Source organism: Sorex araneus, chromosome 4 (genome assembly GCF_027595985.1).
Source record: "Sorex araneus isolate mSorAra2 chromosome 4, mSorAra2.pri, whole genome shotgun sequence".
In the NCBI taxonomy this organism is placed as follows: Eukaryota; Metazoa; Chordata; class Mammalia; order Eulipotyphla; family Soricidae; genus Sorex; species Sorex araneus.
The window spans coordinates 157,511,517-157,525,287 of NC_073305.1; the positions used below are offsets into that span (position 1 = coordinate 157,511,517).

The following is a 13,771-nucleotide window of genomic DNA, read 5'->3' on the forward strand; positions in this document are numbered from 1 at the left end:
ACCCTTCCCTTCACCAGTGCCCCTATTTCATCACCAACCACCCCAGTATACCTTGCGCCCCACCCCGTCCCCGCCCTTGTAATTGATAAATTTCACTTAGTTTAAGCTTTATCTTGGTTACATTCTATGTTTCAACACATAACTCGCTATTGTTGCTAGGGTTTCAAGCAAGTCCCATTGTTTGTTACATAACTTTTCTATTTTTTCCCCCCTCGACCCACGCCACCGAGTTCATGCCTGTTTAGTATTCACCACGCTGAGGGACAAAGGAAAAAAAACCGGAAAAGATGGTTATTTCCTGTCATCAGCCGGCGTGGGGCTCTGGCTTAGTTAATAGTCTGGTAGAAAGTCTGCAAGTAGTTTCTGGAACCAAAAGTAGTGTGCTGGTATCGGCCCCGGCTTGAGATTCCACCAGCATCCCGCTGTTCCATGTATATAATACTTTATTCCCTTGTATCCCATTCCCATGCCACCAGGTCCGTGTCAACATAATGGACATCATACTATGGTTAACGCCACGCCGCGTTTCTTCCCGAGAAAGAAGGATATTTCTTCTCAGCTGGCGTGGGTGTATGGCTTAGTTCAGTCTAGAGAGATGGCTACCATTTTGGTTGCCTTCAATATTTCAACAAAAAACTTACTATTCTTGTTAGGGTTTCCCACCAAAGTCCAACCCGTTAAAAGGGAACCATTTCATATTGCTGATGATTAGATGACATTAGGTCGCGCACCCGTGGCAGCGGTCGCGCCGTTTTGGGTTTCTGTATAAAGTCCAGGGAAAATTCTGCCTGGAATTCTATCACTACAATCTTTTACCCTTTTATGGTGCTCATAAGATGGGAAAACCTAGAGAAATACCGGGCCCCCGAATGGGCGGAAGTGGGAAAGCTCCCTTGTCCTCCTCAGTCATACTGGGGCTGCGGGCGTGGCGAAGTGGGAAAGCCCACGTGGCTGCACTCTCTTTTCAAGTGTCCGAGGTGGGCGGAGACCGGTACTTCCCCTCCCTCGATCTCCCGCCAGCCACGCCGCGCATTTGGGTGCGTGTCTCCATTTTGTGCTCAGAGAAGTGGGGTGGAGGCTGTGCTGTGCCCAGGAGAGGTTGAGGGAGAGAGAGAGAGATTAAAAAAAAAGAGAAACGCCGGGCCCCCGCTCGGGGGGCCTGGCGGAAATGTTCAAATCACATACTGCAGGTTGCTGGTGGGCTGCTGGTGTCCAAAGCAGCTCCCTTGGATACTCTGACTTTTTTTTTGCCTGCTCTAGGGAACTGCCTCTAGTTCCTCAAATGCACCATGCATTTCTATTCTTTTATGCACACACTCATGCCTTTGTTATGTCTGGAAAATCTTCCTACTTCCTCTGGACCCCATGTCTGGAAATTCCTGTTCATTGAGTTGAAAAATGATATCTTTGACATCTGTCTTGTCATCCCTTTCTAACTCCATTGGGAAAGGACATGCTTGATTGCACAGAACCCATTGGTCTTCCTCCTAGATTCACTTCCATTGTCAGACTGTTTTTCATTTATTTTTTCAGTATTTAGTGGATGATCCGTGGAAGACACACACTAAAATGTTTGAATAACTACAGTGATTGGCATTTAGCAAGTACGAGCACACTTACAATAAATTAAGCTCAGATTTAAAGTACATGAAATGCACCTCCTGTGTTCTAGGCATGTTACGCACTTTCCATATGCCATCTGTAAAGCTTATTACAACAGCACAAGGTATGTTGTCTTCACAACTGGATTATTGAAGAAAACTTTAGATTGGGAAAGAGACTGAATTGGCTGTATAATTAGGAAGTAGGAGAATTGGATTGCAAACCTGTGTATTTATCACACTTCACCCTTATGCACTTTTAGGACACTTGTCACAGCCACATTAGCAATTCCATCATATGTAAGAGATTTTTAAAAAAAATCTGAAATGACAACTTGATAGCAGAAACTATACAGTGACGGATATAGCTCATAGAGTAGACTTAGGGAGCTGATATTACAGGCTGTAAGGAAAAAGGAAAGAAAGTATTTTAAGGACTTGTGTAATGTACTGAATTCTTTCTTTTGTGGCTCTTTGACCTACTAAACACTTAATGAGTGCTCCCCGTCTCATCTCTCACATGACTGTATGAGAGCAGTCTCGAGGATACAGGTCACAGAAATCATCCTCAGCCATGACTTGGAGGTCTGTATCAGGTGGTGAGCAACAGAGGCTGGCCTTAGTGATTTGGGAAACAATTTTGGAAAGTGAGGCCTCTAGGTGTGCCACCTCCACCTGTGTTGGCATACAGAGGGGAACATGCTGCCCTTTGCCATCATGAGAGCTTGATGGGGGCAACCTGGCTCAGACCTGGGCTTGCTTGACTTGCAGACCAGTTGCTTGGACCTTTCTTTCTGGCATTTTCATCATCCCTTTGTTTCTTCTCAAGGCTACTGTTGGCATCCAGCTTAACTACATGCCACCCTGTCCCTTCCCTTTATCAGATGGTTGGGAGAGGGTAGAGAGAGTGACAATGTATGGGGCTTTCTAGAACCAACACCATTTTTCTATTTATTCTGTGCTACTGAATCTAGAATAAAATAATAATAAAGTTATTATTATTGAAAGATATATGGTGTCATAAGCATCATATACAATATTTTCATTGCCCTAATAATAAAATAATGAAGGCATAATTTTTGAAATTTTTATCCTAGAAAATATTTAGTCTGTTGTTTGAATCTAAAATATGTGGCATGAACAATGGTGGTGGAAAATGTGCACTGGTGGAGGGATGGGTGCCCGAGAATTGTGTGATTACAATGTAATCATGCAAGTTTGTAACTGTATCTCACGGTGATCCAATAAAACTTCTATAAAAAATAAGCAAAATAAAATATGTGGCATGTATATGAGGGTAATTTTGGTGTTTGACAACAGGGGGGAAATTCATTTATAGGAACTCTTTTTCACCTAATGTTTTTGGCAGACCAGAGTTCAAGAACAGTGTGAGTTAAGTGTACGCTGAGGTAACATTATTGTTTTTTGTGATTATATTATTATTATTATTATTTGTTTGGGGGCCACATTCAGCTGTGCTCATGTTTTCACTGGCTCCAAACACAGAAATCACTCCCGGCAAGATTTGGGGAGCTATATGGGGTGGCAGGGATTGAACCCGAGTTGACCACTTATAGAGCAAGCTGTACTCTTGCTCCAGCTCCAAAATGAAGGCTTTACATTTTTTTTTAATTTTATTGAATCACCGTGAGATAGTTACAGGCTTTCATGTTTGGGTTACAATCTCACAATGATCAAACACCCATCCCTCCACCAGTGCACATTCCCCACCACCAATATCCCAGGTATATTCCCCCCCCCCTTTCCCACCCTCCCCCTGCCTCCATGGAAGACAATATTCCCCATACTCTCTCTCTACTTTTGGGCATTATGGCTTGCAACACAGACACTGAAAGGTCATCATGTTTAGTCCATTATCTACTTTCGGCACACATCTCCCATTCCAACTGGTCCCTCCAGCCATCCCTTTCTTAGTGATCTTTCTCCATTCCATCTGCCTCCTCCCCTCTCCGCTCATGAAGCAGGCTTCCAGCTATGGGGCAATCCCCCTGGCCCTTGTATCTACTGTCCTTGGATTTCAGTTTCATGTGATGTTATACTATACAGCACAAATGAGTGCAGTGAAGGCTTTACTTTTTAAGATCAGTTTTATCTTTACAACAAATTTAAAAGGAAGTTACAGATTTTCTTTATAGTCTATGACCCCACACATGGATAGCACCTTCCTTTTGTCTCAATTTATAAATAAATCACCGAGAGATATAGTTACAAAGCTTTCATGATTGAGTTTCAGTCATACGATGATCAAACACCCATCCCTCTGCCAGTGCAGATTTTCCACCACCAATGTCCCCAGTATCTCCCGACACCTTCGCTCCACCCCACTCCCTGCCTCTGTAGCAAACAATTTCCTTCTTACTCTCTCTCCACTTCTGCGCATTCTGGTTTGCAATACAGATACTGAGAGGCCATCATGTTTGGTCTCTTGTCTACTTTCAGCACACATCTCTCATCCCGAGCAATCCCTTCAATCATCATTGTCTTACTGATTCCTTCTCTGTCCTGGCTGCCTTCTCCCCCAGCTCATGAGGCAGGTTTCCAACAGTGGAGCAGTCTTCCTGGCCCTTGTCTCTACTGTCAGTGGCTCCCTCCATTTTTTAAAAATTATTCTCACCAAATGACACATTTGTTAAAATTGGTGAATTCATATTGACCCATATAGTCACCCAAAGTCTTTACTACAACATGGCTCATTCTTGGTGTTGTACTTAGATATATGATGTCATGCATTATGGTATCATATACACTGTTTTCACTGCCCTAAATATCCTGTGTTTTATTTATTCATCCTTGTTTCCTATTTTTCTAATCCATAGCAACTACCGTCTGCATAGTTTGATTTTTTCCAGCAAGTCAGACAGTTGGAAGTCATAGAACATAGCCTTTTCACATTGACTTATTTACCAATATGCCTTTTTCATGTTTTTTTCTGGACTTGAAAACTCCTTTTACTGGGTGCTTATGGATATCCCACTATCTGACTCTGCCACATTTTATTCGCTAACACAGTGAAGGATATCTTGGTAACTTCCCAGTTCTGTTAATTATGACTATGTTTTAACATAGATGTCAGTGTGAAGGTTTCTACGTGGAGATAAGTTTGTAGCTTCCTTGACTAATATCCAGTTATTGGATATTTAACTATTAATTATTTTCCAATTACTGGATTATAGACTCATGTTAAGAATGTTTAGTTTTGATGATATTACCAATTTTCCAAAGTTGTACTATTTTGAATTTCCACCAGTAATGAGTGAGAGTTATTGTTACTTCATATCTTCATCAGCATTTGTTGTTGGCAATGCTCTTTGTTTTGGCCATTCCAAGAGATGTATAGTGATACATCATTGTCTTAATTTTCATTTTCCTTGTGATGTATGATGTAGAGCATCTTTCCTTACGGTTATTTCTTGCCTGCATATCTTCTCTGACAAGGTGTTTGGTCTGTTTTTTAATAATATTTTCTTATTGCAGAGCTTTAAAAGTTACTTGTATATTTGGATAATAGATCTTTTATCATGCGTGTCTTTTGTAAATATTTTCTGCCACTTTGACTTGTTTTCTTACTGTTTTGATAATTGCTTTTCACAGAGCTCATTTTTTTTTTTAGTAAAGTCCTCCTTAACTGATTTATTTCATGGAATATGTATTTGGTGTTGCATTTAAAAAGTCATTGTCGGAGCTGGAGAGATAGCACAGCGGGTAGGGTGTTTGCCTTGCACACGGCCGACCCGGGTTTGATTCCCAGCATCCCATGTGGTCCCCTGAACACCGCCAGGGGTAATTCCTGAGTGCAGAGCCAGGAATGGAATTTGTTAGAATTTGTTCTGCTAATATCTTCAGAATAACTTACTGGGATTTGATTGCTACAGTGAGGATTTTAAATGTGGCACCGCTCTCTTCCTTTGTTTCATATGGCATTATAATATATTTTTGTTCTTATTTAAAACTGTAACATGATTTAATCTTATTAGGAAAAATCAGAACATTGATATTATTGGGGTGGGTGGTGATGGCTTCTAGAGTCCTTCATGTCACATCAATTTGGAAATTATTTGGTTTATTTATGTCATATATAAACAGCTAAACCCCATTAATTCTGACCTTAAGTTATCCAAAGTACAAAATAGTTTTGCTACCACAAAATGGTCAGTTTTTTCTTCTTCTTTTTTTCTTCTCAGTGACTACTGGAGCGATAGCACAGTGGGTAGGGCGTTTGCTTTGCATGAGGCCAACCCAGGTTCGATTCCACTGTCCCTCTAGGAGAGCCCGGCAAGCTACTGAGAGTATCCAGCCTGCATGGCTGAGCCTAGCAAGCTACCCGTGGCGTATTCAATATGCCAAAAACAGTAAACGCAAATCTCACAATGGAGACCTAACCGGTGCCCGCTTGAGCAAATCGATGAACAATAGGACGACAGTGCTACAATGACTACAGAAATAGGTTTTTTTGTCTGTGTGCTAGATTGATACCAGAGATCTAATATAATGTAAGCAAAATAGAATCATCGGTAAATACATTGGGTTAATGATATTACAACTATTCTTGAGAATAGAATTGCTTGCAATTTGTTAAAGGGTTTCTTAAGTCTCTTCTTTTAATGACAGTACTGTTAGATGGACCTAGTAGGATTTTTAATTACCTTCACTTAATATTTTTAATATTCTGAAAAATTGATAAAAAATACTGGAGGCAATTTTTGAAATTAAGTGTTAGAGGTGAAAGTTAGTAGCGTTAATGTCAGAGTGATATGAAGTAACCCAAGCTAACAAAATAAGAGTATTTTTTTCAAGAAATTTTTGGTACACATTGGCGATATCTTTGTATGAAATTTTGTTGGAATATTTAAGTATTCCATTTGTGATAAATAAAGATGGCTTATCTTCCATGCAGAGGCATGTTGAATGATCATTGAAAATCAGGCTTCAGGAAAAATGAGTGCAGCGTTTATCTTAGAGGTCACTGAGACAGATATCTTTATTCAAGTATATTTATTCCAAGTGGGAAGTAGTAATACTTTTGAGACTAAAGCACAAGTATAATTAAGTTGAATTAAATCCGCAAAAAGTGGGGATTCAAATAAGACCCTACTAAATGAAGACATACTTCCTTTGTGTTGTTTATTCTTACAAATCTGCCTCATTAGAGCCTCCCGGAGATTTTTCTATGGACTGATGGGGATAGTCAGGTGATGCTTTGTGAAAATCATATGAGGATACTAGAATTTAGAACAGATCTGGGGTATAGTTTATAATTTTTCAAAATGTTGATTCGTTATTTGTTTGGAGGCAGTTAATATTTGTCCCTTGGACTGGATGTTTTGTCTTACTGACCATATATATTCATCAAGAAGAATTTTCACATAGATATTTGGATTATTCTGGAGTTACCTACTTTTGCCTAAAAATTAAAGCTACCTAAATTTCTACATAGTTTGCTATCCTTATAAAAAGATAGTAATATTTAAAAAATGTTGCTACTGCCTCCATCGTCGTTAACCAATAATTCATGTGACTGGCAAATGACTGTTGAGCTCAGACAGTGTGATAACTGTCTTACATTAGAAGCAGGAGATAACTGAGAAGTCTGGGACATGGTTTCTGTTCTCAGCACTGTTTTCAGCATAACAGAAATTAATCAATACTCTTGGTTAAGTGCATTAATAAATAGCTTTTATGTTTGTAGAAGAAAGAAAAGCCAAGGGAACTTTTGATTCTTAGTGATATCCCGATAGGCTAGAACTAGGCTCTTCGTGAATACCAAGTCCTCAGTTCACACGTGTGGTACAGGTACCCAAATGACCACGTAAACACTAATGTAGTCAGAATTATTGGAGTCCAGTGGAAACCCATCACACTCAGTGGGGCTTGTCAGGGAAGACTTCAGGGAGTAGCTATTACTTTAATTGGTGAGCCAGAGGGAGGGAATGGCTTGAAGGCTCCTAAGAGACATTGAAATGGTCTGAAATGGTCGGTGGTCAAATTAGAAAGGTGAATTTTAGAAAGCCTCTGAAGTCACATTCACGTTTTCCTGTAGAGAGAATAGAGAACAAAAAGATAGTTCTAAAATACAAATCTAAAAGTGTTATACCAAGTGTTATATAAAGAAGGGAGAAAATGTGAAGAGCACATTAATAAAAGTTATTGATGAATTGTTGATGAATTGGGTTGATGAAGGAAAAGGAATCAAAGACGGTGATAGTCTTGTTTGAAGCCCTCTTGACTTGGATAATTGTAAAAGTGTGAACAAAAATAAGAATGTTAGAAAGGAGATTTAATTTTTGTGGGGAAAGAGTTTTGTGTGTGACTCTTTATAGTGTTTGAATAGCATTGTGGACAGAGGAATAAAAGTAGAAGTACAGATTATTAGATCCGAGAAGCACCTTGGAGATTGATTTATGATTAGATTCAAATACTACAATCCTTTTATTTTATGTATTAGTATGTGATAGTGTTTTTGTAATGTGATATCTTAAAGTTGACTAGATTCAAGACTATCTTCTATGAATTCTTTCTTGGGCAAAGGTAAAGTGCACATAAGAGTGGCAGAGGTAGTCATTTATGATGATTAAATATATATATATCATCATCATCATCATCATCATCATCCCGTTGATCATCGAATTTCTCAATTGGTCTCAGTAACGTCTTCATTCATCCTAGCCCTGAGATTTTAGAAACCTCTCTTTACTCGTCCTTCCCAACGATGCCACATTGGAGGCTGATCTTTCAGGGTCAGAGGAATGAGACCCATCATTGTTACTGGTTTTGGCATATGAATACATCATGGGGAGTTTTCGAGGCCCTCCCATGTGGGCAGGAAACTCTCAGTAGCTTGCCAGGTTCTCCCAGCGGAAGAACTAGGCTATAAGAACTAGGCTTCCGGGAGCTTGCTTTTAAGTCTCTGGGTGTTGGCCGTTGGTGGGATTACATGACGCCAGGGACAGTACCTGGGTGTGACCACCTAGCTACTGGAAAATGGGAAATCTGGGTGGAAGAGACCCAGGTCCGATCCAAGCAGGCTTGGAGGTCTCAGCCCCAGGTTCCACACACCTGGGTTCCTCTGCCAGTACCTTCATGTGTGGGGCTTGCCCGAACATGTAGAGAAGGGCCTTGAGCATGGCTGTGGCTAATGTCCAGAGGTCTTCGGCCTTGGGAGCTCTACTCAGGTTGGGGAGGGAAGCTGGAGTCCATCCCCTCTGAGGAGGCCCTGAGGAAGACCGCCAGGCGCCTGGGCAAGAGACTCTCTGTATACATATATCTTTTATTAGCACTGTAGCACTGTTGTCCTGTTGTTCATTGATTTGCTCGAGCGGGCACCAATAACGTCTCCACTGAGAGACTTGTTACTGTTTTGGGCATATCAAATATGCCAGGGTAGCTTGCCAGGCTCTGCTGTGCGGGCAGGATACTCGGTAGCTTGTGGGGCTCTCTGAGAGGGATGGAGGAATCGAACTGGGTTGGCCGTGTGCAAAGCAAACGCCCTACTCGCTATGCTATCACTCCAGTCTTTTATTGAGTGACATTAATTTCAAGATTATATGTTGCTTAGGATAACAGTTCCAGTCTTTTAAAATGTATATTATCATATCATACTTACCACCAAAATACCAACATCTTTCCATAACAGGACATTGGACCTTCCACACCTTTTTAATCCCCTCCACCTTCCCATTCTGGCCATCTCAATTCTGTGGTCAGAATCTTGGCTTGTTTTTGTTTGACTTTGTTCCTTTACTTTGATTTTTTCAGTTTTCCACATATGAGCACTATTTGGTTCGGCAGTGCTGGATGTACTGATTAAATTTTAACTTGCTATTAGTCTGTTCTATTTTGTTTCTTTACTATTAAGTCTAAGTAGGCTTATGTTTATAGGAATTTATCTTTTTTATCTGTTTTGTTAGTGTTTAACTTTAAATCGTAGTAGTCTAATTCTTTGTCATCTGTTCTACCAGTTGTAGTGTCCTTTTCAATAATCCTAATTTATTTTAATCTTTTATGTTTTTCTTGATAGTTTTACCTCAAATACTTGTCAATTTTATTTATCTTAACATAAAAATCATAGTTTTATTGATGTTTTCCTTCTTTATTTTACTAACTTTTGCTTTGGTATCTTTTTTTTTTTGGGGGGGGTCACACCCAGCAACTCACTCTGCACTCAGGAATTACTCCTGGTGGTGCTGGGGGACAATCTGGCATGACAGATTTTTTATTTTTTATTTTTATTTAATTTTTTAAAATTTTTATTTATTTTATTATTTTTATTATTTATTATTATTATTTTTTATTTTTATTTGTTTGCCTTGCGTCACCACATGCAAGGCAAACACACTACCCAAGGTACTAACACTCTTTTTAATTTTTTTCCTTAAGGTAAACATTACTTGCTATATAAATTTACATCTTGACAATGCGTTTTTTGTATCTCATAAATTTTTATAACTTATAGTTCCATTTTTATTTATTTAAAGAGACTTTTATATTTCTTTGTGTAATTTTTTTTCTTTTTTGGGTCATACCCAGCAGTGCACAGGGATTACTCGTGGCTCTGCACTCAGGAATTACTCCTGGCGGTTCTGGGGGACCATATGGGATGCTGGGAATCAAACCCGGGTTGGCCTCGTGCAAGGCAAACCGCCCTACCCGCTGTGCTATCGCTCCAGCCCCTCTTTGTTTCATCTTTTATCCATTGGTTGTTCAGGCATATTAGTTTAATTTGGTATTTCAGTTTTCTTTCTGTTATTGGTGTCTGGTAGGCAACAAAAATTCTTGATTGTGATTTTGGTCTTTTAATATTTTCTAAGACCTATTTTGAATCTAACATATGAATTATCCATGAGGTGGTTTCATTTGTGCTTGAGGAAAATAGATATTCTAGTGCTGTTGGTGATAATGTTCTATAAAAGTATTAGGTCCTTTTCCTCTGAAAAATAGCTTTATTCTCATTTTTGTTTGCTGGTCTTCTGTCTGGATCTATTGTTGAATGTTAAATATTAAAATTCCCCACTACTATTACATTACTGCTTAGAACTTCCAGGAGATTTATTCATATTTGCCAGGTACATTTAGGTGTTCTAAAGTCTTTATCTTCAGTCACATGGGCCCACAGCTAGATGGAAGAAAATGAAGGATTGAAAGGGCATGAGAGACAAGTCCAGTAACAAAGAAGAAAGGGAGAGTGGCTGAAAAATGTGCAAAAGAAAATTAATGAGAATTAGTCCTTTTATAGTAAAATGAAAGATAAAATAGTTAAACCTTGATTATCACTAGCAGAAAAGCAAAATGTCCATAAAGCATGAATGCCTGATCATTTTCTGTTATAACCTTAATTTGTCCACAGTGTATTTATTTCTAAAATTGCAGTGGTAGCTTTAAGATGAAAGGAAGTATTTACTTCCTAAACTTATTTCAAATAGTTCCGAGCAGCAGTGATTGCCTTTGTCTTCATAGGAATGCTGAGTTTATTACCAACCAATTTATTGGCCAAAAATTTTGCAGTTAGTGATTCCATGTAATTAACCAGTAGGAAAATCTTGATTACCTTCCATTTGCTAGTAAGGAAAGAGCATATAGATTGGTAAATTTACATGAAAGGCTCTAAGTGGATTTCAATAATAACAACTAGTCTTGGTTCAGAGAAGATTAAAATTCCTTGTAGAGATTAAAAAAAAAAATCCTGTATTTCTTAGTGCGATATCACTAGGTTGTAGTGTACTTTTAGCTTGGGGCTAATGAACTACTTTTTAACACAAAGTCTTCAGAAATAGGCAGTCTCCTGCTTCTGCAAATACCAGATGAAAAGTCAAGCTAGTATTTTTTGATTTATAGATCCACGCTATCTGGTCGAAGGACACTTGCGATTTTAACTAACAGCTAGCTGACTCCTGCATGCCAAGTTTCTATGGAAGTTTGTTCTCAGTGACCTCTCTTCTCTGTTGTGGAATGTAGGTGATAAGAGCAGTGCTGAGCCCGATGATGCTGAGCTGGTAAGGCTCAGTAGGAGGCTGGTGGAGAATGCAGTGGTCAAGGCTGTCCAGCAGTATCTGGAAGAAACGCAGAACAAACACAAGCCAGGGGATGGGAACTCTGTGAAACTGGAAGAGACGGAGAGGAATGGCACTGACAATGACAACAACAGGAAATGAAGACAGGCAGAGAAGAGTCCCAGTTCCCTTTGGCTGAATCAAGGAACTAACTTGCATTGTGCTATTTAATCTGTGGAGATTTGCATTTCTGAACACAAGGAACAGAAGTGGAGGCTGAACCAGCAGAGGAAATTAACCTATGAAAGAAGAATGACCCAAGGTCACTTACCCTCAGCTGTGGCCAACAGGGAAGGGGACCTTGGGTTATGCCTCATGCACTCAGATTAAAAAACACAAAAGGGGCCTTGCCATAAATGGAATACTGCCATTTATATTGTTTTGCAGGGCATTTGACTACGTTTTTTTGAGATCCAAACACAAACACACACACACACACACACACACACACACACACACACACACACACACACCTCTATAAGTTAACAAGTGCTAAGTTTAAAATTATTACTGTTGAAATTGTTTTCCATATAATGAGTTTATAATGCTTTGTGTTTCTTCACTGTATGGCATTATTATGCAGTGATTTTTATTTATAGTAAATTTGTTTTACGTAAATGATATATTTTTGACAAAAATGCAACCATTTTTTATAAAATGTGGGCAATGTTTTCAAAGTTTTTTTTAATCTTTTGATAAATCAGTGTGCCATATTTAATATTTTTCATTAGCCTTTGTATATAAAATATATTATATAATTTTTTTTTCTGTAGGCAAGAAACCTACTGGAGTCCGGAACTTAATTGAAGAAGCTTTGCATCGAGAAAGAATGGTTCTGAAGTCCAAAGTGAAACAGATAAGGGAACTTTTATTGAAGCCTGAGACTCAGGCCAAAATTAGAAAGGAGCTTTTTGAAGGAAGGTTCATTCACAACACTAGTCAAGAAGATGATGTTGATTTCAGAAATCCTTTGCTCTAAGCCAACATTGCTCTCATGGTACCATAGTTTATGAAATCTTTTCAGCTTGTTAAATAGCTCTTTGGTAAAGACCAAAGAACTTTTGTGCTATTATCTTCACAACAGCAAACCAACATTTGGTAAGGAATTAGCAATTTTTACCAAAGAACTTTCTAATTTTGCTGTTACTTTTTTCATCTTACCTTGTGTTTTGAGTATTCGTTTCAGTAATACTGAGTTATTTTATATGAAGGACTTCTTCACTTGCTGTTGTGAAATATCCCATGCATTCTCACAAATAAAATGTATAGATGGTGGAAAATCATTTATAGGTAAAAGATAATGTTTTTAAGGTCACTGCATTTCTATTGACATGATTTTTGTTGTTAAATCAAAAGAACACCATCCATCTGTGTCTATAGATAATGTTACTTTTAATGGGAATTTGAATGTTTATTGATTACTACTAGCACTTGAATAAACATTTATAAATTTAATTGTTGCAGTCATTGGTTAGAAATGTTTTATAGTATGCTGACATTTTTTGATGATCAAAATGTAGCTTGCTTTTTCATTTCTTAATGAATTAATGTTTGAAATTTTTACTTTTTACTTTCTGAAGATAAGCCCTCCGTTGTACCATATCTCTTATAGTATGGCTTTGTTTGCACGGATTCATTTTTTAAAAAAGTTCTTGAAAAATTTCCCTTCCACACATGATAATTATTGGTAAAACATTTTCTTCAGCCATTGAAAATTTATGCTCCTAAGAGATCATGATGGAGGGGGAAATTATTAGATATCAAATGGATATTATTTCAAATACAAAATCTAGTTTACTCATGGATTTTAACTATTTTTTTCACTGGGTGAATTATACTTCTTTTATTTATAAATAAGTTTATGCATTTTCATGCCTCTTAATAAACTTATTATTTCCCCTAGTTTCTTTTCCTCACTTCTCTTGAGTTGTTGGGTGTAAGTTGGTGTAATGAACAGAAGGTCAGATTGTTTTAGTATTTATGTACCTTTCTGCTAAATTCATTCTTCCTGGTAAAGTAGTACAGTTGGCCCAGCACTTTCAACTTTAGACTTTTTAAATCATCAACTTCATGGATAATTATCAACAGAACATTAAGTGCCAAGGG

General features: G+C 38.3%; 1 protein-coding gene across 5 annotated transcripts in view; it reads left to right on the forward strand.

Annotated features, from left to right (window-relative positions):
• The window catches only part of AKAP7 (A-kinase anchoring protein 7), a 130,228-nt gene extending 116,661 nt beyond the window's left edge, over nucleotides 1-13,567 (forward strand). For 2 of the 5 annotated variants that reach the window (XR_008629777.1, XR_008629778.1), the window contains 2 exons: nucleotides 11,571-11,927; nucleotides 12,439-12,576. Coding sequence is in view for 2 of the 5 variants with exons in the window: in XM_055135304.1 (XP_054991279.1) it covers nucleotides 12,439-12,644 (206 nt within the window). In the remaining 3 variants the exon portion in view is untranslated. The other 3 variants (XM_055135304.1, XM_055135303.1, XM_004609041.2) reach the window with 3 other exon arrangements.
• Nucleotides 13,568-13,771: the final 204 nt, after the last annotated feature.